Consider the following 22901-nt stretch of genomic DNA (forward strand, 5'->3'; position numbering starts at 1 on the left):
TAGTCCATATTTTTCCATTGCTCAACCACCAAAGATAACAGTACCATTTCACCACTGCTTTTTACATTCTGTGGAAGAAAAATGATTTTAGTTTTGCAGTGGTTTATTAAACCTTCCAAGTCCAATTATTTGCCCCTAGAGTTTCCCCCCTAACCTTTAGAAAATTGTTTCAGCTATATCCAAACTCATGCCAACTTCCTGGCTTCTCGGCCGCAACCCATCAGCGAGTGCTCTACTAAGAACCACTTTGAGGCTTTCCTTGAACCTCTTCTTCTTGCTGCTTCCTACGAAGAAGTAAACAAGGGGGTTGATGCTACTGTTAACAGTGGAGAGAACAACGGTGACGTGGTTCTGCTGGCTGAGCAAAGATGACCAGTGGTGGTAATTCAGAAGATACAACAGCCTCATAGGCATGGCAAAGATGAGGAAGACAATGACTGTGGCCACAATGATGATGTAGAGCTTTGACGAATGAGGTCTCAGGGAGTTACGATGAATCCTGATAACCAAGATCAGGCTGGACAGAATCATTAGAGGAATGAAGATCATGAAAGTCAGGATCCATGTGAAGATAAGCAGTGCTTGGCAATGGTTACCGTCGTCGAATTGTTCCTTCGTTGAATCATCTTTGCATGTTAAGTATTCGGCTACTGTCATCAGAAAAGACAGAGTCCACAGAATTGCACACACAATTGCCGATTGGTGCTGTGACCGGTGGCATCGGTACCAGATGGGGTAAACAATAGACAGACACCTCTCAATACTGATGGCTGTCAGGAGATAGAGACCAGTATTATATCCAAGAAGGAAGACAATAGATAGTGTGGTGGTTATATAATAGTAAAAACCGTATGCGAATCCAAAACCAGCAATGTACTCAATTGACAGAATAAATGTACAAAGCAGTAAGGAGAGATCAGCAATGGACAGGTGTGTGATGTACGCAGTGAACGGGTTTCTTTTGATCTGGAAGCAGAGGCACCAGAGGACAATTCCATTTTCACAAAAACCCAGGAAGGAGATGATCATAATTACCCAAAGTGGGGTCAATATCTCCCAGACCCTTTCCTGTGTAGAAATGTTTCTGTGCATTGAGATGTTCTCTGTGCCTTCGCTGGGATGAAACGTTATGTTTGACTCATCCATGGGGAAAGCTCAAGTTTGGATAGCACAGCTCTTCCTTCTGTAAATATGTATAAAAATATACTGTGAGCATTGTGTGCTCCTCCCCTCCCCCTTTTCTTTCTGTTTTGTGGACCCTCAATTTCTGGCCATATCTGAAAGTCTTAGCAAAAGGAAAACCAGCTTTGATATACTGATGCAAGCTGAAACCCAGTTGTGACTACTCTTGGCAGTGTTAAAGATTGCTAAGCCCATCATGCTAGCAGTAATCCTGGGCTTTCTTCTCTATGGGGTTCAGCATGTAAGTGCTAAACCGCAGCTAAAGAGGTACTCTCAAAGAGCTCTTGGACAAGCAATGTCTCCATCACATTGCAAAGTTTCATGATGTAGTGGTCACAGATAGCATTGGTGGTTCTTGTTAGAGCCCTATATTGATCCCAGACAGGTCTGTTCAGCTCCCCCTGAAGCTAGTGAGTAATGAAGCTAATGAATTCTAAGTTAAACATATATATTTCAAATGAATTTGGCTTATAAGTTTTTTGTTTTTAAAAAAAATTGATACCAACATCACTTTTGCAGGAAGGGCTTTAATTAAGTAAGTAAAAATAATATGTAGTTACTCAGCACTGTATTCCCTCCAAGTACAGAGGTGGAGGGAAGGCGAAATGCCACTGTTTTGAGACAGTCATTTTTTACCAGCTTTAAGTGTCATTTATCATAGCGTAATATAATTTAACCATGGTTACACACTCTGAACACTTAGCACAACTGCAAATATCCTGCAAACATTACAAATCCAACCCATCGCAAGGAGTAGATGTTCAGGTCCCCTGCCATTGTTATAATGGTTTTAACCGTTGTTTTGCTGAGTTATGGAACGAGTTCTCCTTTTGTATGTCTCCTTTTATCTCATAACAGAGAATTAGCAGCATTGGCTTCAGCTGATTTTCACAGGAATATTTCATGCCCCCTTCCCTGTTTACTTCCCAGCTGCCCCTGTGATGATACAGAGTCAGGACCCTTGCTGATTTACTGATGTTAACAGGGACTGTTGACAATAAGCTTGCCCAGCTGACTTGGTTCATCCATATAAGCAGCCTTGTTCATTAACATGCCATAATGAGAATTTACCCATATGCTCAAGCAGTTAACAAAGTCAAATGCAAGGTAAAGAAGTTTTACTAGGGCAACTTTTGCAATGATGACTTAAACAGAGCCATTCACCCCAGTCATAAATTTCCTCTCATGAGCCCTGGGTTTCCTGGGTTCAAAACAGCTTCTTAAGACAGGACATCACAGTCTAAAAAACAGCATTCAGTAAACAACCTGGGAAGCCTCAGGGCTTGCTGGCATTTGAACCTGCACAAAGATGTTAATGATGATCCCACCTGCATGTTGACCATGCCACCGTCTGAGACGCAGTTGGAGGGAACAAACAACATAGCTGGAAATGTGGTAGAGAAGTGCGTGTGAATGCAACAAGTAAATGCAGTGACCAGAATGAGTGGCAAGCCTCCCAAAAGCAGTGTTCTGCAAAAACTGCAGAGAGAAGGTGCTCAAACACTGTGCTGGTGGAAGTGTAGTAAAGCTTTGCAGGAGAAAAGGAGAGTAGAAGCTATCTACTTCAAGAGTTAAAACAAATAGTAAGGGAAAAAAAGAATGAAAAGACTCAAGTAGGAAAAAAGGACTCAAAGTATGAAAAGACTCAAGAAAGTTCTTGATTTGTATCTCTGTATAAATGGAGTATTTCTCTCTGGAGAGTAAAACAAAGAGGAAAAAGTTTTGGACTTACTAAGGTCATTCCCACATGAGAGCATTCAGAGATGAGAATGGAAAGAATCCTCTTCTTCCAGATACATCCATGGTCTGTTCAGATTTCCCTGAAGTCGTTGAAGAACTTCCTTGAAGAAGCTGAAGGTTACCTTCTCCAACCATTTGCCTTTGGTAAGAGGGGGAGCAAATAGTGACTCTGACCATGACTCCCTCAAAAAGAAGTGTGCAATTCTCCCATTGCTCCAGATGTCTGAGGCATGCCAAATAAAGGGCCCCAGGCTCATCATCTGAGGCTGTGCTTCAAATGGCATCACTCAGTAACTGGCAAGTCATCTAGCTGAAAGCCTGGGAGTTAACTCTTGTGGGAACTGAATGGCAGTATATGGAAAGTTGTCCTGAGCTGCTACAATACCAAGAGACATAGTTTAAACAAACAAATGTGAAGTGAGTAGGAAATCTATTTGCAGATGATAAGATCTGAAGGAAAAATCTCAATTTAGAACTGTGCTACCACATGCCATCTAAAATAATGCAAGTTGATTCGTAAATTTTTCTTACATTTGTTAAAATGAGAAAACAAGAAAGTGAGAAGGACAGAGAGGGAGAGTGAAAGATAAGAAGGAAAGAAGGAAAGAAAGAAAGGAAAGAAAGAAAGAGAAAAGATAGAAGGTGAGAAAAAAGAAAGAGAAGGAAAGAGAGAAAGAAAAGAAAGAGAAGAAGGGAGGGAGGGAAAGAGGGAGGAAGAAAGGAAGGAAGAAAAGAAAACTAATTCACAGAATGAAGAAAATGGACAGAAAGAAAGAAACCACAGAGCAAAGAAAATATCCACATTATTGTGTTAGTCTCGTACATCCATTCCTCTTGGTAAAAACCATATCTTGAGATTACTCTACCGAAAAAAATCCAGCAATGTGAACCAAAAATCTGTTCTTGAGATTTAAACAGTCTCCCCTGAAAAGTTCAAACAGGCCTAGGAGCAGATAAACTCTTTGAAAAGTCCCCTGAGGATGTCCCCTGCTTTTGCCCCAAGTATTAGGTTGTTTTTATATTCAGATATTAGCAGAACTAACATTCTTAGCCAAAAAAGGAGAGAGTTTACTTGGTCTTCTCCTTTAGATGTTTCACTAAAACTACCAAATCCCCAAATGGGAAAAACTACTAACTAATGTGAGAAATAAATGACCCCAAAGGGAGGGTCAGAATAAAGTTAGGAAAGAAACAGAGTGAAATAAAACAACTTCTAATTGCTTTTTGTTGGCTGAAGTTGTAATCTACCTACATTCAACAGCTATGGGACCAAAAATTTCAAGCTACCTCTGAAAAAGAAAAAAAACCTGTTCCCTTCCCATAAAATGAAATATGCATACAAGTAAAGGAGAAGAGTCATTGCAGGAATACATTAACATTTCAAGATTGACCAGGTACGTGGGTTCGTAGCCCACTCAATTTGTTGCGCAAACACAATCCAAAATCAGGGAAGCCCTGGCCTCCATGTCTCCATGGAGCGGGTGGTTTGTGACAACTTTCTCCCACGCACACAGCACCTCCTTCATGACTGGTCCCTGGGGCACCGTCAGTCATCACCTACATGGCCAGTGCAGCAGAGTAAAACCTGGTCTTGAGGGGAATATGTCACAAACACAGCTTATCCTTGGTGACTTCAGGAGTAACAGGAAGGTTGAATAACACAGGGTGATCCCACACCTGCTGACCGTTAGAGTGTTTATATCAGATGCTGCCAGGAGATGAGTGGCTATTTCTGAATTGGTTTAACTATTAAGACCTTGAACAAGTGGGCTACAATAACAAAGCATGGAACCCCAACAGATCTTGGGACTAGAAGTCAGTATCAACAATAAAGATGTGATGGACAATATGGATACTCTCTTAATTTCAGTCTGAACTGAATATACAGCAAGATGTGACATGAATGATAATTTATCCTAGAACTTTTCTCTCTGACACTAACCTGGTGGGATAGAGCAGCTTTGCAGTGGATGTAAATTGAATGTGCTAACACTTTCAAATATCCTGTATGTACGAAGCTAGCAGTGTTACCTTGTTATTATTTTGCTTTGAGCCTTTGAATAATTTCATGTTCTTATATCTCCAGTTCCTGGAAGTAGAAGGGAACCTGAAAAGAACTCACAATTCATTCTTTAAACACAACCCAACAACCTAGGATTTATAAACCAAATTAGAGGGGTTTATGTGGTCAATACAGGTGCCAGTATATAAAAGAGCCTCTGTGTACCTGGGAGTCAGATAGCCTAATTATATACTTACACAAGTCATAACAAAAACCCCTAAGGGATGAGCTTTGGCAGCACTTTCAGGCAGTGCCATTTTTCCTAATGGTCATTCAGTCATTACTGCTTTCCAGCTGAAATTCATTCCATAATTATTCAGCTCAAACAAAGGTTAGGAGTTGCGCTTAGGTTTCAGAGGAGTGTGGACTGAAGAGCTGGGCTCAAGCAACTAACAGTGGGCTGAGTGGCACGCTGAAAAACAGAGGGCTTGTAAGATGACCAAAGCCCAACCGGAGGGCTCTAGGGTGCCATGGAGAGCAAACAGAGGACGCTGGGGCACACTGGGGACAAATGCATGGGTCACAGGTGTCTTGAGATCCATTAAGGCTCACAGATACTAGAAGAACCAGAATGACTTATGGTTACTCCTCAATAGGTGATATGAGAATATCGTTAAAGTAGGAGTTAGGCTTAGGGTAAACCTTAGGGTTAAGGTTACCCTAACCCAAAACCGACCACAGAACTTGCTAGACATTTTTACCTGACTCATATCAGCCATGATCCTAGTGTATGCCCAGTTCCCTAAAGGGCGGTAACTGGGGGATTTTTTTTTATAGGCAACAGGCATAAGAGCTGGATTTATTGTTGGCTTCTGCAAAGCAAGGTGAAAGTACATGTCACCAGCTAGTTTTGAGGCCAGCAGGGATCATCTGTTCATAGTTAAAAGTAAGGTTATGGTAGGAGTTAAGATTCAAGAAAACAGAAGATAAAGACTAAGAAGACTAAGTCCAGAATCAGGGTTAGGATGAAGACTCCTTGGCGGCTGCTCAGTTGTTGTAAGGCCAGTTGTAGAATCCTGTTAATGTTTTGATGAGAACAGTATGGAATAGCAGGCTCCAAGAGCAAGGATTGCTGCATAATCTTGAAATCCTACCAAGAGATTTTGACAACTAAAGTTGGTAGAGGTGATTTAGTGGTATTTTTTTCTGGGTGGTTAAGACCTGCTGCATGTTGTTTATGAAAGTGGATTTAGGGCCTGTGGCAGAGGGCCTGAAAACTAGGTGTGCTCTGAGAACCTGTGAAGAACCTTACCTGAGGTAAGAATAAGGCAGCCAGTGAGACATGGGCAGTTTATGGTTACTGTTGGGACCATACAGGCCCCTAAAATAGTTTGGTAAAGCCATTTTCAGATTACTTTTCTATTCTTTGTCATAGATGGTTTTGGATGATTCATGCATTTTAGGTTCTGCTCTGAAATGGCTGATGAGAGAAGGGTAGTTAACAGCAGACAGAAAGCTAGGGGTAGATGGGCCCACAACCGGTGTGCAGGGCTCTGGAAACCTGCGGGCGCAAAGTGAGATGCCTGGCCCATTACCCCGTTGCCCAGACTGGTGGCAGGTTAGAGGAATTGTTTACAGGTAACTTCACGGACTGACTGTCCTGTGAGCATGGGAGGCTTCGGAGGCGTTCCCTCTCCTGGCTTGAGCTGCACCTTCGTGTTCCCCGCCCGCACGGCTGCGGGTGGCACGCCAGGGCCCAGCGCGCCGGGGCATGCCAGGCGGCAGGAGGAGCAGAGCAGCGAGGTGTGAGCTGCCCGGCCGTGCTTCTGCCGGGGCTGGGCGACTCCAGGCCGGCTCCGCTTGTGTAACCCCATGTCCTGGTTTCAGCTGGGATGGAGTTAACTGTCTTCCTAGGAGCTGGTACGGTGCTATGTTTTGAGTTCAGTATGAGAAGAATGTCGATAACACTGATGTTTTCAGTTGCTGCTAGTAGTGTTTAGACTAATGTCAAGGATTTTTCAGCTTCTCATGCCCAGCCAGCGAGAAAGCTGGAGGGGCACAAGAAGTTGGCACAGGACACAGCCAGGGCAGCTGACCCAAACTGGCCAAAGCGGTATTCCATACCGTGTGACGTCCCATCTAGTGTATAAACTGGGGGGAGTGGGGGCGGGGGATCGCCGCTCGGGGACTAGCTGGGTGCCGGTCGGCGGGTGATGAGCAATTGCACTGCGCATCATTTGTACATTCCAATCCTTTCATTATTGCTGTTGTCATTTTATTAGTGTTATCATTATCATTATTAGTTTCTTCTTTTCTGTTCTATTAAACTGTTCTTACCTCAACCCACGAGTTTTACTTCTTTTTCCCGATTTTCTCCCCCATCCCACTGGGTGGGGGGGAGTGAGTGAGCGGCTGCGTGGTGCTTAGTTGCTGGCTGGGGTTAAACCACGATACCCCACAACCGGAGGGGGAAATTGGCCGGTTTGGGGACAGAGGCCGTGCAGACCCATTCATACGATGCCAGGTGGCCGCGTTTACCCGCCTGGCTGGGGCAGAGGTGGTGCTCTGCATCTGAGCTCGTACCTCTGTGTCCTGTCACAGTGCTGGTGAGGAGGCAGCCGGAGGGCAATTGCAGGGGGTTTCCCAAATCAGAGGGGTGGGGAGCGGAGGGAGGGTACCAGGAAGAGAGGAGCTCTTAGTGATGCTGTGAGCTTGGGAGAAACTAATATAAAATAACAGGGTTTTCTATTGCCCATCTTTCTGTGTTTTTTGGGGGGAAAGGAAAAAATACAAAATTTTAAAAGTTATAAAAAATTAACAGAAAAAGTATTCCTGTGTGAGGAAAAGAATACATATCTTTACTAAAACCCACAAGTGTTCACCTCTCAAAGAACCTCCACAACATATTTCTCTATCTGTTGGTTTAGAAGAAGTGTCCTTTACAAGTGGTAATGTGTTCCCGCTCCCTGCCTGCCTACTGCCAAGTCGTGGAGAGAGGGAACCTGGGCCTTAATGAAGTACAGAGCAGTTGTCTCTTTCTTCACAAACCAGCCTCGCTTCTTTCTGTACTCTGATCTGCTCTTGGTTAGGCTTCACCTATCTGAGTCTTTGGCCATTAGCATTCAGTTCCCTGCAAAGCCTCACTAACATTTTGTTCCCTATCTCCCTCTTCATGAGAATCGCCATGAGTCCTTTACAAAACCTTGCTTATTCAGAGAGCTCCTATCTTCACACTGAATGTGAGGAGGTCTCCTCTGTCCTTCAGTCCTAACATGCGTCGCAGGTGGCAGCTCTTACCTTGGGGACAGTGGGGTCTGCCCCCAGCAGGAATCCACCCTTGCTAAAATCATTCTGAGTCTTATCTGCCTCTTGGGCCAGTCACCGGTGGTACAAACACTAGCACCAAACCCGGCATCATCGCACATCAGAAGAGAAAATACACTGCACCTGCCTGCTGGCAGCCCCAGCGGCTACCAAGCATTAGGGCCACCACTGCTGTGTAGCGTAAGACAATACAGGAAACTATTTTCAGTCTACATTTCCATTTTATATATGTAAGACAATACAGGAAACCACTGGGGAGAGAATAAGATAAGAATGGAAGTAATAACTTGGCATTTATGATTAACTAGTATAGGCAGTTTAGACCATTTTAGCTTTAGTTGTGCAAAGCAGAAGTTACAGGATTAGAAAATATGAGACGCATGACAGAGATGAGTCAGAGCTTTCCATGACAAAAGGTTGGAAGAAAAAGTTTGAGTGACAAGTAGCCAGTAAACTCAGCTTTTACTTCATTTAGGTTGAGATAAGATGGTGTGGTTATAGCCAGCTACCTCATATAGACTAAGACATTTTGTATTACTGATAAAGTAATGAAAGAAGGGTCTGGCACCATGGTGCTCTATCTTTCAATCTGTGTTGTTTCTGGAGGTTCCCATCAACAGATGTCCAAATCCTTCTCAGAACGAGAGTTGCTGGTCAGACTAAGTTATGTGAAGTGCCTGCCATAGTAAGAAAGACTGCCCTGAAGTAATCTTTACTCCTGATTGTACTAATCTGCCTCTCTTCTTTCTTTTACCCCTCTTTTTATTTTTATTCTGTATCACATGTTCATCATCTACATGCATTTCCAACCTATCACAGAAGTTAGCCATTATTCTTTATTTGCTCTCTGCACTGCAGGAATAGGTGGTTAACTAAAATCCTTGATGCCTGTTACTGTGAAACCTTACTCTCTGGTTGGGTTCACTGAACACTCATGATTTTTCAGCTGAAGTCTGGTGGTCCACCTATGTCCCTCCACTCTGCTCCTACACACAGGAGAAAGAGCTATGGCGCTGAGGATCCCTTGTACTGGAAAATTATTTAAAAGGATGATAACTGCTGTATGGAGGCACCAGTACTTCAAAAAATCAAGGTAGATGACACAGGAATTGTTGACAGCCTTTTCTGAACAGTCTTTGGACTCAGCCAGGATAAGTCTGTGACTCCTTAGGGCAACACCTTTACAAGTCATCTAATGGCATGCTTGCAAATGTAACTTCTGTGTATGGATGTAATTAGATAATAAGCAGTAAACAATGAGAGCTTTGTAGTGACATGACTGAAAGAGCTGTGTATTGCTATATGATGCTGGGATTTCATAAAGGAATTTCCATCTGAACTGTGAAAGCGGTCTAAAAGTCCATGGATTAATTCAGTATTTTAAAATCAAAATTTCATTGTGAATATCACATTGGGGTTCTGCAGGGAAACTATAGCCCAGTTTTCTCATGTCTCATTTGTTCTTTATTGGACTGAACCTCCCACAGTGCACCATGGAATAGGGCTTTGTAATACAATCCTCTTTTCTCTTGCTGTCCGATTGGGAGCCTGACTGACAGAGATGAACCAGAGCACACTGCATCAAAACATCATTTCAGAAGGGAAATACTTCTTTCTACTTTAGGATTTTTCCCAAATGTTGAATTTTTAGAATGAAGAATCTCAAGTAGCCAAACATTTTCCTTTGAGTCAAGTTTTTCTATTATTTTTAAACTGCTTCTAATACTAGTCTCTTTTCAAAGACAAAATATAGACTCAGAGATAATTTGTATTTTTCAAGGTGACCCAGCTTGAACACAAGTGCAAAACAAGCTCATGCAGACAAGGTCACTGAATGAAAACAATGAACTGTCTGTCTTTTCTATCAAGCATATATACCTGGAGTGGATCTAGAATCTTAAAATATCAAAAAAAGCCATTATATTTTCTGCAAAAGGATATTTCTGAAGTGTAGCAAGAGTACAAAACAATGATTCTGAGGGTAGAAATCATGAAGCCTGTGTTTACTCTGTCTCAGGCTTCCTTATCCTCATCAAAATTCCTCCTCTGCAAAATGGGAGTAACATGGGAGCACTGGGAGGATAACTTCAAATCTGTGAGATGCTTAGCTAGCATAGTAATATAAATATTAAAAATACAAGGAATTCACCTACTACTTCAACCTTACTAATACAATAAGAACAGAGTTTGATTCTATTACAGGAAAAACAAGTGGTCTTGGCTTTTTTTATTTTTCCACCTTTTCCAACTTTCTCCTTTATACCTCCAACAGAAATGGGACAAGATGCTCAGCTGTGGTAAGTCATCACAAAGCCATGGAAATCAGTGCCAGTAAACCAGGTAACAATTCAGCCTCTGCACATGAACAAAAGCTGTTCTTCAGGACTCCAGGTTCTGGATTTCTAGCTCCCACAGCGATGTGGTGGTACATCTTGCCAAAGCTTCAGCATGAACATTTATATTGGCTGTGTCATCAGTTTGCTTCCAGAAACAGTATTGACTTGTCCTCTTCTATTTGTAGGTTGGTTCGGTAACAGCATTTGCTCTGCAGAGTTGAGATAATGCAAAATAAGTTAGGTAGTGAACAACAGCCAAGTGAACTGCAGCTGGAGATAAAGAAACTGAAATTCTGCATTTTTTAGGAATTCTACTTCTTCCTGCATCAAAACATCAGGTTCCTTCTTCCTCTGAGGTGGAAAGGTTAAAGACACCACTGCATTCTCCCTCCCCTTAACAGGGACTTCCAGCAACTAAAATATGTTCAGACTCACTTGAAGTCTCAGTATTTTGTTAATAAAAAATATTTTCCCCAGAATTTAGATGCTCCAGGGACTATTGCTGCCTCTATTTCCTGCTGAACAAATTTCCTAAGACTATGGGTTTTTTCTTCCTTGTCATGCTTTCCCTTTATCTTTTGATGTCAAGGACACACGATTTTTCTTGCCCTATGAGCAACACACAAGCATTTCTGTGTGGCTCTTGGCCATGCAATATGTGCTGCTGGCCATAGTGGAGCCAGCAGCAGGAAGGGCTTCAGGGCATGTCCGGGGTGGGCAGTCGTGTCTGCTTGTGCACCCACGGTGGGATGGAGTGGGGCTGAGCTGGCTGTGCAGAGGAGAGCCGGGGTAGCACAGAACATTCAGGTTACCACCAGCCTCCTAGCCAACACAGTCCCAGTAAAAACCACGGGATATAGCCCTGGCAAGGAAGCACTTAACTGCACTTTAACTGCTCACGAGGCACTTAGGTTAAAAAGCTAGAAGCTTGGCAGCTCTGCATCATCTGTCCTGTTTCTCTGCCTCGTTGTCCTATATTTTTTTCTCCGTGGCCTAATCTTTTAATGCCTTGTTGTGGTTTACATGCACCCACGTTCCCGCTGATAGGAATATACATTCTCATTTAGGAGCAGAGTTTACAAGCACGACTCAAAGCACACTTAATACCCATAACAGATTGAGTTTTCTCCACCTACGTTGTCATGTGGACTGTTCTGCCGTGGTACAAAGAAATCAGACTCTGATCTGAGATACATTCTCAGCGAAGCTATTTCCTTAGTACTCCTCCAAATATGGATCGATGGAATGAGTTAACGAGGTGTCAGTCACAGAGCTAGACAGTGCCTCCTCATCAGGCTGAATGTACCAATACTCCAGATGACTGTATAGCATAAAATATGCATAATATTTATACATATACACATATCTTGCCAAAATTAAACTTACTACTCTCCCTGGTGAAGAAAGGCTTAGTTTCTGGTGGGTTTGGGGGGGGGACAGTGATGGGGAGGAAAGAATCAGTAAGAGACTAAAATATAGTTCATGGTGTAGAAACCATATTAGTCAATTAAAAAAGCAGGTAAAGAGATTAGTAAAATAACTAGATGGACTGTATCTCTTTCTTTCACTGTGAAGTTTTGGAGACATTGTGATGGCTGAAGACCAAAACCAGAGCTGTCTTTTGTCACTGCGTAGAGATTGAGTGCCATCCTTCAGAGCTGCCAGGGGACTCCAGAGACAGAGTCCTGAAACAGGCGCCGGAGGGGTAACAGGCTGACCCTTCCTTTTCACATAAATGGTATACTAGAATTAATAGGGGAGGAGCAGAACTGCAAAAGTACAGAGCAAGGAAATGGTCTTCAAGCAGTAAGCCCCTGGCAAGTCACCACTGTTCTGGACGAGCAGCACCTCACTGGCCCTGCAGACAAGGCGCAGACGTCCAGCACCAGCGCAGAGCCGCCATGGCATCCTGGGTGTGCACTGCCTGCCCTGCCTGCTACCGCCACGGCTTGCCTTGGTGCCGGGGACTGTGCAGGTTGTAGCCCTGCACAGTGATGATGAGGAAGGTCACGGCACTCATCCTCTCCTGCCTCCATGTGCTGGTGATGATCTGTGCGTGATGGGGAGCTCCAGGAGAGCCGCAGTAGGCTGTGGCCGGTTTCCCCAAGAGCCACACGTAGCACCATGTCAGGACAACGAGGCAGTGGGGTTCATCCCTCACGTGGCAGACGAGTCACTGGAGTCTGTGTCTCTTGGATCATGACCATCGGTTTGATGACTGAGCTGTGACAGGGGAGGCAATATGGGAGGATGCTGGCCAGGACCTGTAAACATGCATTTTTTTGTTCCTGTCACCTGTGATAGTCTCCATGTGTATCTACTAATCCTATTTTGGCAGAGTTTAACTACAGTACAGAATTTGTGAGCCTAACAACAGGGAATGAGCCACAGGCTATAGGATGCTTCTTGATCCCAGCTAACTAGTTTTACAGGGGATGCTTGCATCTTCTCAGCTACTTAAGCAAACTGGTATGTGTACCTGAGGATGGGATCAGGGTGGAGCCTCTGAATAGGAAAGCTTTGTATGATATACAAACCTCTAACTCTTCCGAAAGGCAAGCTCAATTCAGCATGGTGTGAGCGCATGGCTTAAATCGCATCACCTAAATTCAAGCCTGTGTTGAGGCACTTTATTCGATCAAGGCTTAAATGCTTCAGTCTTCACATTTTCATCAGCTGGGAAGAAACAGCTGAGGGGGTGGCACTGTCTGTCCCATAATTGCAAATGCAAATCTTCCTTGTGACGATCATTAAACTGTAGGTGCAGGTTTCCTGAAGGCATGTCGTGCCAGGCAAAACAAGGCCAGGCTTTTCAAGCATTCATCCCCTTATGTCAGTGGTGAAACAGACTTCCCCGGTGGAAACATGTGACTGAGTAAGCCTAATTATAACTTCTGGCCTCCAAGAACAGGCCTTTATGTTAATGCAACAGGAGATACATTCTCTGCCCTAATTCACAGCCGAGAGCACTCCCTGACTGCAGTAACCGGGATGATCTTCCAGAGTGGCAATACACATATTTTCACTTGTTCCTCGCTATCCCAAATACACACTTGTATCACAAGCAGATTAGCCCCTTGTATAGCTCTCGGACATGGCTGTTGTAGCCATTATGCGTTTGTGCTTTGAAAAGCCTTCCTTTCCATACAAAACATTGCATAAGGGTCAAAATTCTTCTGGAATAGGCACAGGTGGCCCCTCCCTTCTAGGGTCATTTCTTTCTCATATGCCAACGCCAAGTTGTTTCTTTCAGATGAGGATTTGGAAACACTTCTGGGGAAATGAGGGGAAGCATTTGCTTTTTGGGCCTCTGCCCTGGTTGCTTTTACTCTTGGATAACTTCACAATCTAAGGGATGTAGAAGCCAGAGATGCCCTCCTGGGGCTAGGCAAAGGCCTGGGCTGCCAAATCGTCTGTTTGACAGCTGAGTTGAAAACAAACAGACCTTAAAATAGTATTTCTGCCATTGCATTGGCTTCAAACTTTCAGCCCTGTGCTGAATTGGACCAAGCAAAAGGAGCAGAATAAGCAGTGCTAAAATTACTGTTGTGCCTCCTTTGTCCACAGCTTGCTTTTTTTTATTTCCTCTCTTCTTCCTTCATGCCTGTTTCTTCATATTTTTTTTTTTTGGTCTGCCCTTTCTCTCATCACCTATGTGCTCTGCAGCTTTCCCTTGAGATGTTAACTTCCTTCTTGTGACCACTTTAAGTGCCAGACAAGGCTTGAGAGGTCGGGAAATGAAAAGAGAAGAATGATGGACAGGAAAAAACCTCTAAGGAAAAAAGCCACGTGACTTCTTCATTTACTTCAGTGCAGACAGAACCCTCAAGGCACAAGTAAAACTACTATGGAGACGGCGCATCTTCAGTATCTCCCTGCGACATCCCATCATTGCACTTCTACCCAGCAGGTCTCCATGCTCAGTCTAATCATAACCTGCTTCATGCCCTTCTCCTGTCACACCACCAGCAATAAAGCTCTTCCCTCACTACACACTCATTCCCTGGAGCCCCCCACTGGCTCCAGGGGGCTACCTTCACCCCCTCTTACAATGTGCTCCTTCTACCTCAGACAGATGATTTATTTTCGTCTGATTATTTACATGAAGTCTTTATTTGGTACAGGTCTTCCAGGACACAGACATACACATGAAACAGGGAATCTCAGAAGTTTCTTTGCTTTCCTAATTTAGGCAGAAAAGAAAACCTTCTCTTTCATCTTAACCCTTTAGATTCACTGAGCATTGAGGAAGTGTTACCTTTTTGGAGGCTTTGTGCTGTCCCTCCAGTTACGACGTCAACCCTGGAGCTTGTCCGAGCGCACGCGGTGACCTGCTTTGGCTTTGCCTTTTGCTCTTCCTCCCACACGGCTCATCTACAGACCATGGGACATCACTAACTTGCTTGGCGAAGAAGTCATGAGCTGGATTAGCCAGAGTTCCCCTCGCCACGAGCATGGTGGCTGCCACTGAATGTGTGCAATTCTTCACATGCACAACCACCCATATTCTGCAAAAAATTAGCATGCTGGCATTATTCAAGATAAAAGTAATTATTTTTAAGCATGTGTCTTAAATATTTTAATTACCACAGCAGCTCCCATTGAAACCTCCAGCAAAGCACACCCCTTGGCTTAACTGGGAACAGGACCCAGCCTGAAACTTGCTTGAATCTTGACTTACACTTTCGTTATAAAAAACTGAGGAAAACTCCCTGTGAAGCACATTTTTTTCCTCCTGTTAGGAAATGACATGGTTACTTATGTCAGACATTATCTAAAAGTGTCAGAGTGCCTTGGCCTGGCTGACAAAATCATATCACCTCTAGCATGATAGTGCATCTGGGCTGGAAACTGATCTGGTCGTCAGAGTACCACATTTTCTGGACAAGCTGGGAGAAGAATGGGCAGAAAATCCTGAATACTTTTAGGAAGGAGTATGATCAGCTTAAATATGGGATTTTTATTGTTAGGTAATAAAAAGAAATTGGGCTTTGGAAAGTAAGACCTCCCTTCTAGTCCTGCATTCCCACTTACTTCAGCACATTAACGATCTCATTTCAGTTTAGTGCAAAAAAAAATCAGTATATTCTCCTTTGCATCTGTTCTGCTCTTGGGAATTCTGGATTCGAGCGTTGTTTCTGCAGCAGTAGTACTAATAAAGTCTGCTTATTTAGCTTTAATCTAGTTCATGGGTATGTCTGGGACTTTCCATTCCTGTACAACCAGTGGAGCCTTCAGCATCCCACTTGCTTCGTTTTGCAAGTCTTGCAAGCAAGACAGTTGTCTGAGAAAGAAGGCAGCCATCTCCTGCGACTCCTTGGAGACCAGAGCAGCTTTAAACAACTGCAATAGCAAGCATACGTCCTTGTGCCTGCAGTTCTTCCTTCAAGGGAGCCGAAAAAGCATGTGAGGCTGCCACAAGGCTCACGTTCTGCCCCAGCAAGGACAACATGGGGATGGTAGGTGTGGGCGCTGTAAGCGTAAAACAAGAGTCTTAGCAAATGCCTCCTGGCCTACTTTGCTTACGAAAGAAGAAAAGCAATTTGAATTGTAATACTGGTTGGCTTATTGTTTTAAATCAGTGCCATCTAGTACTCAAATTTTTCTGGGTCTTTTTAATTAATGGGGTATACAAAGAAGTATTTAAACAGCCTAAAGGGTTTTTGCCATTTCATTCAAAACTCAGAGATCAAATGCACCAGAATAAAGATTTCATCCCAAACTTAAAATCTATCTTCTTTTTTTTCAGTTTTCATAGTCTCATTTTTAAAGAGCAATGGTAGGGTTTTATTCTTATTTATATACTTTTAAAATGCCCCTGGGCATTCCTTGTTAGCTCGCTAAAAGCAGACCGATAAGGCGGTGCTTCGCCTTTGTTGACAGGAGATAACCCGGGACACGCTGGGGTAGGTCACGGTGGCAGAGCTGAGCACCCAGCCCTTCCTCACAAGGGCCGTACGGAGGCTGTGTCTCAGGGACAGGAGACTCAGCCTCAGGGAGCACAAGCCTGTGACACAGCCAAGCTCTCCCCATTTTCTGTCGCATATGGAGAACGATTGAAATGCGAACACCAGAGCTGGAGGGATCAGTGTTGCACTCCTGGTTAGATCCTTGGAGACAAATTACAACAAAGTTTATGACTTGTGAAAAATGTAGGCCCTAGTCCCACAAAGCATGGAACATTATCAGCTGTTATTACCATAAATGAGGTAAAAGATGCTTGGTACTTTGTACTTGGTACTTTTTTCCCAAGCCTATACAAATATGAACAAACTGCACTAGAAAGCAAAAGGTGCAAGATTGAATGATACCGTGAGTTACGTATATATACTTGTGTATATTTAGGTATTAACACAATGCATTAATTGCCATTTTAACACAGAGGGACATAAATAATTTTGATCAATGACTTTGTGCTCTAAAAAATTACAAACTTTTTGGTTACATAAACAAGACTTCATCTAGCTGTGGTGATTTTTTTCTTTGTGATAGTTATGATTTTATCAGATTGGTTTCCATGAAAAGTACTTAGTAGCTGAGGAAGCGCATTGTAATACAGATAATTTGCTAACGTGGTCACATTTGCTGGGTCTTTATCACAAGAGAAGAAGCATCCTTCATTGCTTTGCGGCCGTGGATTCCTAATACTCATCCACAAAAGTAAGATCCGTAGGCCCACATCATATTTATTTTTTTCTAGTTCTTTCTTTGCATGCAGTGCTATTTAAAAGAGAATCTCTGCTGTGCCATTAGCTCAATACTGTCACCTTGGACGCTTGCAGAACTTGCAGAATTTTATTTCTAACCTTTGCAGAAGTCCTCTCCAACGAGCAGCTTTCTCTCTGCAAGAAACTATTTTTACCTTCCCCTTTTCCTGCCTGAGCTGAAATCTTTGTAACCTTGCTGTAACGGGGAACTGGGAATCACTCAGTAAAAGAGCTGTGATTGATAGAATATGCAGTCCAAAATGTGTATTGGCTTTAAGCCGGAGGTGTTTGATAAACCCATTGCTCTTTTGGTGAAGTAGTTTTTAATTAAAGTAACATTCAGAGACTATTCTGTTCCTAATACGTTGGACTCATGAGAAATTAAGTTATTTGCAATCGCTCTGAATTATAATACCTATGAACTTTTAAACTATTTGATAATAATATGATGATATTTTTCCATCAGCTTCAGTAGTACAAACTGATGGCAGAACATGTCCCACTTGCCGAGACAGAAAACAGCTCTCGGCTCAAGTGACACCATGACAGAGTCGAACACCATGTCGTCCCTCCTTACAGACCCAGCAAAGCCAAAGGAGACAGAATCCAAGGGCTGAGAAGACAGCATGTTATTTCTGAAGGCATTCTTTGTCAGGTGAGTACTTCCCACCGCCGCTTTGGGATTCAGCAGGAGTGGTATCATCCTCTGGTTTCTGTGCTCCAGGATGAAGAGAAGCAAATTGACTGCGTACGTCCTAAACCTGGCCATCGCCGATGTGACCTCCATGCCAACACTACTGACCTGCAGTCACCCGCAGTTTCAGGGGAGCTTCTCAGCTCTCTCGACTTGATGCTGGGCATCGTTTTCTCTGCTGGGTGCAATGCTGGTCCCTTCCTTTTGACAGCTGGCAGTGCAGCGCGGTGCCCGAGGGTCCTGTCCCCGCCACGGCACCGGCGCAGTCGGCCTGAGCCCCTCTCACCCCACGCGTGTGCTCTGCTTCGGAGCCTTCAGAGCCCTGCCGCTCAGTGGCACGGGGGATTGCACCAAATGAAGGACTCGCAAGTTCTGCTCGCCGAGGGCTCTGGGAGCACCAATGCAATAACTATCTTCACTTCTGTCATTAACTACCTCATTTTTACCCCTCTCGTTGTTCTCTCTGGTTTGATCTTGTTCATCACTGTCCAAAAGAGGCCTCCGCAGCAGGGCCCCCAAATGAGGCCTGACGTCCCCATCGTTGTCATCGTCATGGCATTCCTCATCTTCGCCGTGCGCGTCAGACTCGCAAGCACTGTGAAACGCAGACTTCCTACATCGCTGCCGATCAGGCTCGTTTACATTTCTGCTTCATTCAACATCACCAACAGCAGTGCAAACCCCCCCCGGTCTCATTCTGTGGCGAGGGGTGGAGGAAAATGAGACTCGGGGAAGCCACTTAGAGAGCACTTGGGAGAGCCTTAAAGGATGGGACAGAGACGGCAAGGTGAGAGCAGAAACAGAGCCAGGACGGGTTGGAAACCCAGGAGTTCAGTCACAAGATCCTCTCGAGGGGATGCACTCTGCAGGTGGACAAGCTTTTCAGACTTGTGAAGACTATAAAGACAGTGAGTCACTACGTGAGATTACCGAGGAAGACTTTGCCGTCTTCAGCACAAGCGGATTTGAAGGGGAGGTGAAACAACCGGCGGGTGGTGTTGTCAGACCCACAGTGTGACAAAAACAAAATATTTTTCCATTGGCAAAGAAAAGCAGTTTTTGAAAAGTTAAAGTGAACTCTCCATATTATTTGGTTTTCCAAAAATTGCCCCATTTTGGTGGTGAAAACTCCATTTGTAGGTGAATTTGGGATTTCTTGAAAAAAACCCCACTAAATCCTCAAAACTTTAATGAGACAGAGCATTTCACATCTCAAAAAATGCAACGCAAGCGGCTACAGGACGGAAAGCTGCCACTCAGGTATTGCAGGGGCGAGGAGTGAAGGAAGCAAAAAACATTCAAACCACCCTACCGCTCAAACCACCCTTCCCCTGGCTAGAAAATTAAAATCACACAGGGTCCCTGCCAGAGTGCTTCGAGGGAAATTTCCTCCCAGCCCCCCAACCGAACAAGTGAGTCACTGCGCAAGATTACTGAGGAAGGAAGAGTAAAGGGGACAGGGAAACCAGCTCCAGCACAGAGGGATGAGGACAGGCAGGCTGCCCAGCACCGGGGCACTGGCACGGGTCCGGGCTGGCTCTGGTGCCCATGGAGAGCTGGGTGCAGAGTGGGGCAACCGTGGCTGTATTCAGCTGGCCTGGGACACCCGCCTGGGGATAAGAGACCTGCGAACAGAGAGCAGAGCACCAGCCCGGAGCATCATCCCGGTACTAGAAAAAGTGTTGGAGGCGGGGGAAATCCATATTTATAAAGAAAGCTGCATTTATTTTTATACTTCGGAGCTGGAGGAGGAGAGTAGCAGGAAAGAAACACTGACCCTTGCTGCAGGTTGCCAGCTCCTCGCGTCGGCTGCTCCAGCCCTCTTGCCCGTCTCTGGTGGGCTGCGTGGGCTTCGTGCTGATGTGGCAGATTAGAGGGTGAATGTGCAAAACCCTGAGAGAAGTGGTAACCTTCAGCGAGGAGGAAGTGATGTGCAGGTGAAGGTGCCAAAATCTCCAGCCTTGGGCTGGAGCCCAGTTTCACCCTGCAGATGAGCAGTAGCAAACCCTTTTGTACCACCTCCAGCTCTCAGTCCTCTCCAAATCCAACTTCTTCTCCCAGCTCCTCTCCCCTGCTGAGCAGAGGCAGAGCCCGTCTCTCTCCTACACTTGCTGACCCTGGGACCTGTTGGGGGCCAACAACTGGGAAGAAAGTGTGGGACCAGGGTCCTCTTGTACTCTTGACTTGCCAGCAGCGAGGCTGCTAATCCTGGCACGTGTGCCAGGAGTTCACGACCACTGCTCTAGCACAAATGCTAATAAAAATAGCTGACGGGCAAGCACATCCTCCTTGGGAACCGCCTGCAGCAAGGGGACGGAGCAGCGCTTTGTGCAGCAGCAGCCCTGCCTCCTGCTCCACGGACACCACCCACCATGGGCCAGCAGCCACCAACAGACACGGTTTGTTCCTCCAGGTGCCTCCTCCAGCAGTACCACCACTGCAAACACACGGGTAAAGGAGGCTAAGCTCTGTAGGGAGCGGCTGTGGAATCGGAGGTGCCAGCCAGACCGTGCAAGTATTTGGGAGTCTAAAGACGGCAACAGGTGCCGTGGGATTAGGAAGCGTTCCGGTCGCATTTCTGTCCCCCATCGCCGTGCCTTTCTCTTGGGCTAAGTCACATGTAGGATATTCATCAATGCAAGCTGTGGAGCAAGAGCATCCCCCTCCCCAGGGATGCCTCTGGCTGCAGACAGCCCCCGGGCAGCCCTCGCTGAGCGGCCAGCCCCAGCCCAGCCCTGGAGGCTGCCCAGCTGCTGGAGGCTGCGGGACCGCAGGGGAGGCCCAGGAGCCCGGCACGTCTCCTGTGGCATCGGTTCCCATGACCCAGCGCCCCTACGGAACAATTACATCAAGCTGCTTCAGTCCCACATCCCAGGGGAGGGGGCAAGCCCTGAGCACTGCGGGCAGCTGTGGGAGCCTGTGGGTTTGCAAATCCTCGTGTTTATGTAGGAATGGCAAAGTCCGCTGTACGCATTTCATGCGCGGGACAGATGAGTTCCAGTGGGTGAGTGAACGACTGCCTGTTTCGGTTACGCTGGCTGCACTTGTAAGCAAACAGCTTGTTAGACAATGAGAAATTAGAAATTACAGACAGCATGACCTTTGGTAACCAAAAGCTGGAGGCAAAGCAGAAACTTCTAGCAGCATCTTTTAGAGCGAGTTCAGAACATGCCACAGCTCTGTCCGATCACTAGTGCCAAGTTTTATGGGAGAAATAGTTTGTATTACTTCAAAATACAGACTGAGGATTGCCAATTACTCTTCCACTGCTTAGAAACCCAGGTGAACTCCAGCGGTGTCAGTGGGCTGGACCGGGTCCAGACTTAGAACTACTTTAGGATTTCCTCATTTTGTGTGTGCCTGGGTGGTGTTGAATAACCCATTTTCATGTTTTAAATAAATAGCACTTTTTTTTTTTAACTGGATGTGTTTCTGCCAGGACACCATGCGTTTCTCCTGCATCGTAACCATTACCTCTTGCAGATTTCCACCTCACAGGTATTTTAAAAGCAAGCCTAATTTACAGAACTGGCATTAGGTTCTTTGCCAACAGACTTGCTGTTGCCATTTTCTTTTAAATCTTGGCTGCAGAAGGTCTTGTATAGGTCTGTGGGTTTACACACTTGCTCCAGAAACAGGAGAACCAGTATCAATCACTCCTGTGTCCGGCGGGGGTCCTTGGCTGTCCTACGTGAGGAGAAGGGGATGCAGGAGCCCCATCTCCATCTTGCCTTTGGTAAAATATCTGTCTCTTCATCTCTATATGCTCACCTGGCTGGGGAGAAGCTGCAAGAGGATTCGACTACTCGCCTGTTTGTTAGGATGCCAACACGAAAGGCACATCTGAATCCCCCCATGCTGAGGATCCGGGTCTCATTCCCCTGCCCAAGCTGCAGGACAGGGGTCTGAAGGTCAGGCAGGAGCGCTTCTGCATGCACTTAAAAGTGAGCAACCCTGGCCCAGGAATCCCTCAGAGCTGGGACTGCCCCGTGCTCTTTCCCTGAAGATGAGCCCGAAGGTGCTCACACAATACTTGAAGTACTGGTTTTGTTAAAACCAATTAAAACCACAAACTTGAACAAGGTAGTTTCTGCAGCAGCATAGATGAGCTGGGTGAGACACTGGGCATAAACTCTCCCCACACATCCTGGCAGCGCGACTCTTGTCCACTTTTCATGGCCTCCTGCCTTGCAACAAACTCACAGCTTGTCAGGGGCCTCCGGAAGAAAATCTTCCTTTCCATCCCCTCTGCCAGCCTATGGTCTCCATCATTGCTGAACCTGCCCTTTCTGCCTGCCCCAGCCTGTGCCCTGCAGCCACCCTTGACCATCTTCTGCCCCACCAGCTCCACGTGTCTCGGGGGGCACAGGCAGGACTGGGAAGCAGCTCGCCTCCCTCCCTGCTGCTCAGCCACAGCCTTTGTAACAAAATACACAGTGCTTACGTATACTCACCCGGGTGGCTCTCCACCAGCCCTCCTAGGGATGTGCGGGCTAGCCCAGGCAGCAGCTCTGCGAGCCAGCCATCTCAGTTGTCAGCTGTCCCCACCACGAGACACGCCACACCTCCAGCACAGCTCTAATCCATTGCTTTTGGGCTCCTCCAGCAAACCAAGAGATAGAGATTTGTGCCCTCCCCAGCATCGCTGGTCTGTATCTCCTTAACGTACTTGCCTTACAGAGACTGGGGCCGACTGGGCCAACACAACACTCCCCTTCTGAGGGTCCCTTGTGTCAGACTGGGTATAATCACCCCCTTCCCTTAAGTGTAAGGGTTGTTGGAAGAAATATGGCCACAGCATTTCATGCACTGCTCCCTCAGTTAGTCTTCTGGGCAGGTGTTCTCCAGTGGTAGAGCCTACAGCAACCACTGGAGAAGGGCTGTTGTGTAAAGCCATGGGAAAAAAGGGAGATAAA

The 22901-nt window shown here is 45.5% G+C and overlaps 1 protein-coding gene across 1 annotated transcript; it reads right to left on the minus strand.

Annotated features, from left to right (window-relative positions):
- Window positions 1-8: 8 nt before the first annotated feature.
- Window positions 9-3011, minus strand: MAS1 (MAS1 proto-oncogene, G protein-coupled receptor). Its single transcript, XM_030023027.1, has 2 exons — window positions 2915-3011; window positions 9-1183 (listed from the first exon to the last, which is right to left on the minus strand). The coding sequence occupies exon 2, from the start codon at window positions 1144-1146 to the stop codon at window positions 157-159; it is 990 nt and encodes a 329-aa protein (XP_029878887.1). The 5' UTR covers window positions 1147-1183; window positions 2915-3011; the 3' UTR covers window positions 9-156.
- Between the last annotated feature and the right edge of the window lie 19890 nt (window positions 3012-22901).

The sequence above is a fragment of the Aquila chrysaetos genome, chromosome 8 (genome assembly GCF_900496995.4).
Source record: "Aquila chrysaetos chrysaetos chromosome 8, bAquChr1.4, whole genome shotgun sequence".
NCBI lineage: Eukaryota > Metazoa > Chordata > Aves > Accipitriformes > Accipitridae > Aquila > Aquila chrysaetos.

What these genes read in the sequence shown, in the direction of transcription:
- MAS1 (XM_030023027.1), bottom strand. Translation starts at nt 1,146, where the DNA reads ATGGATGAGTCAAACATAACGTTTCATCCCAGCGAAGGCACAGAGAAC.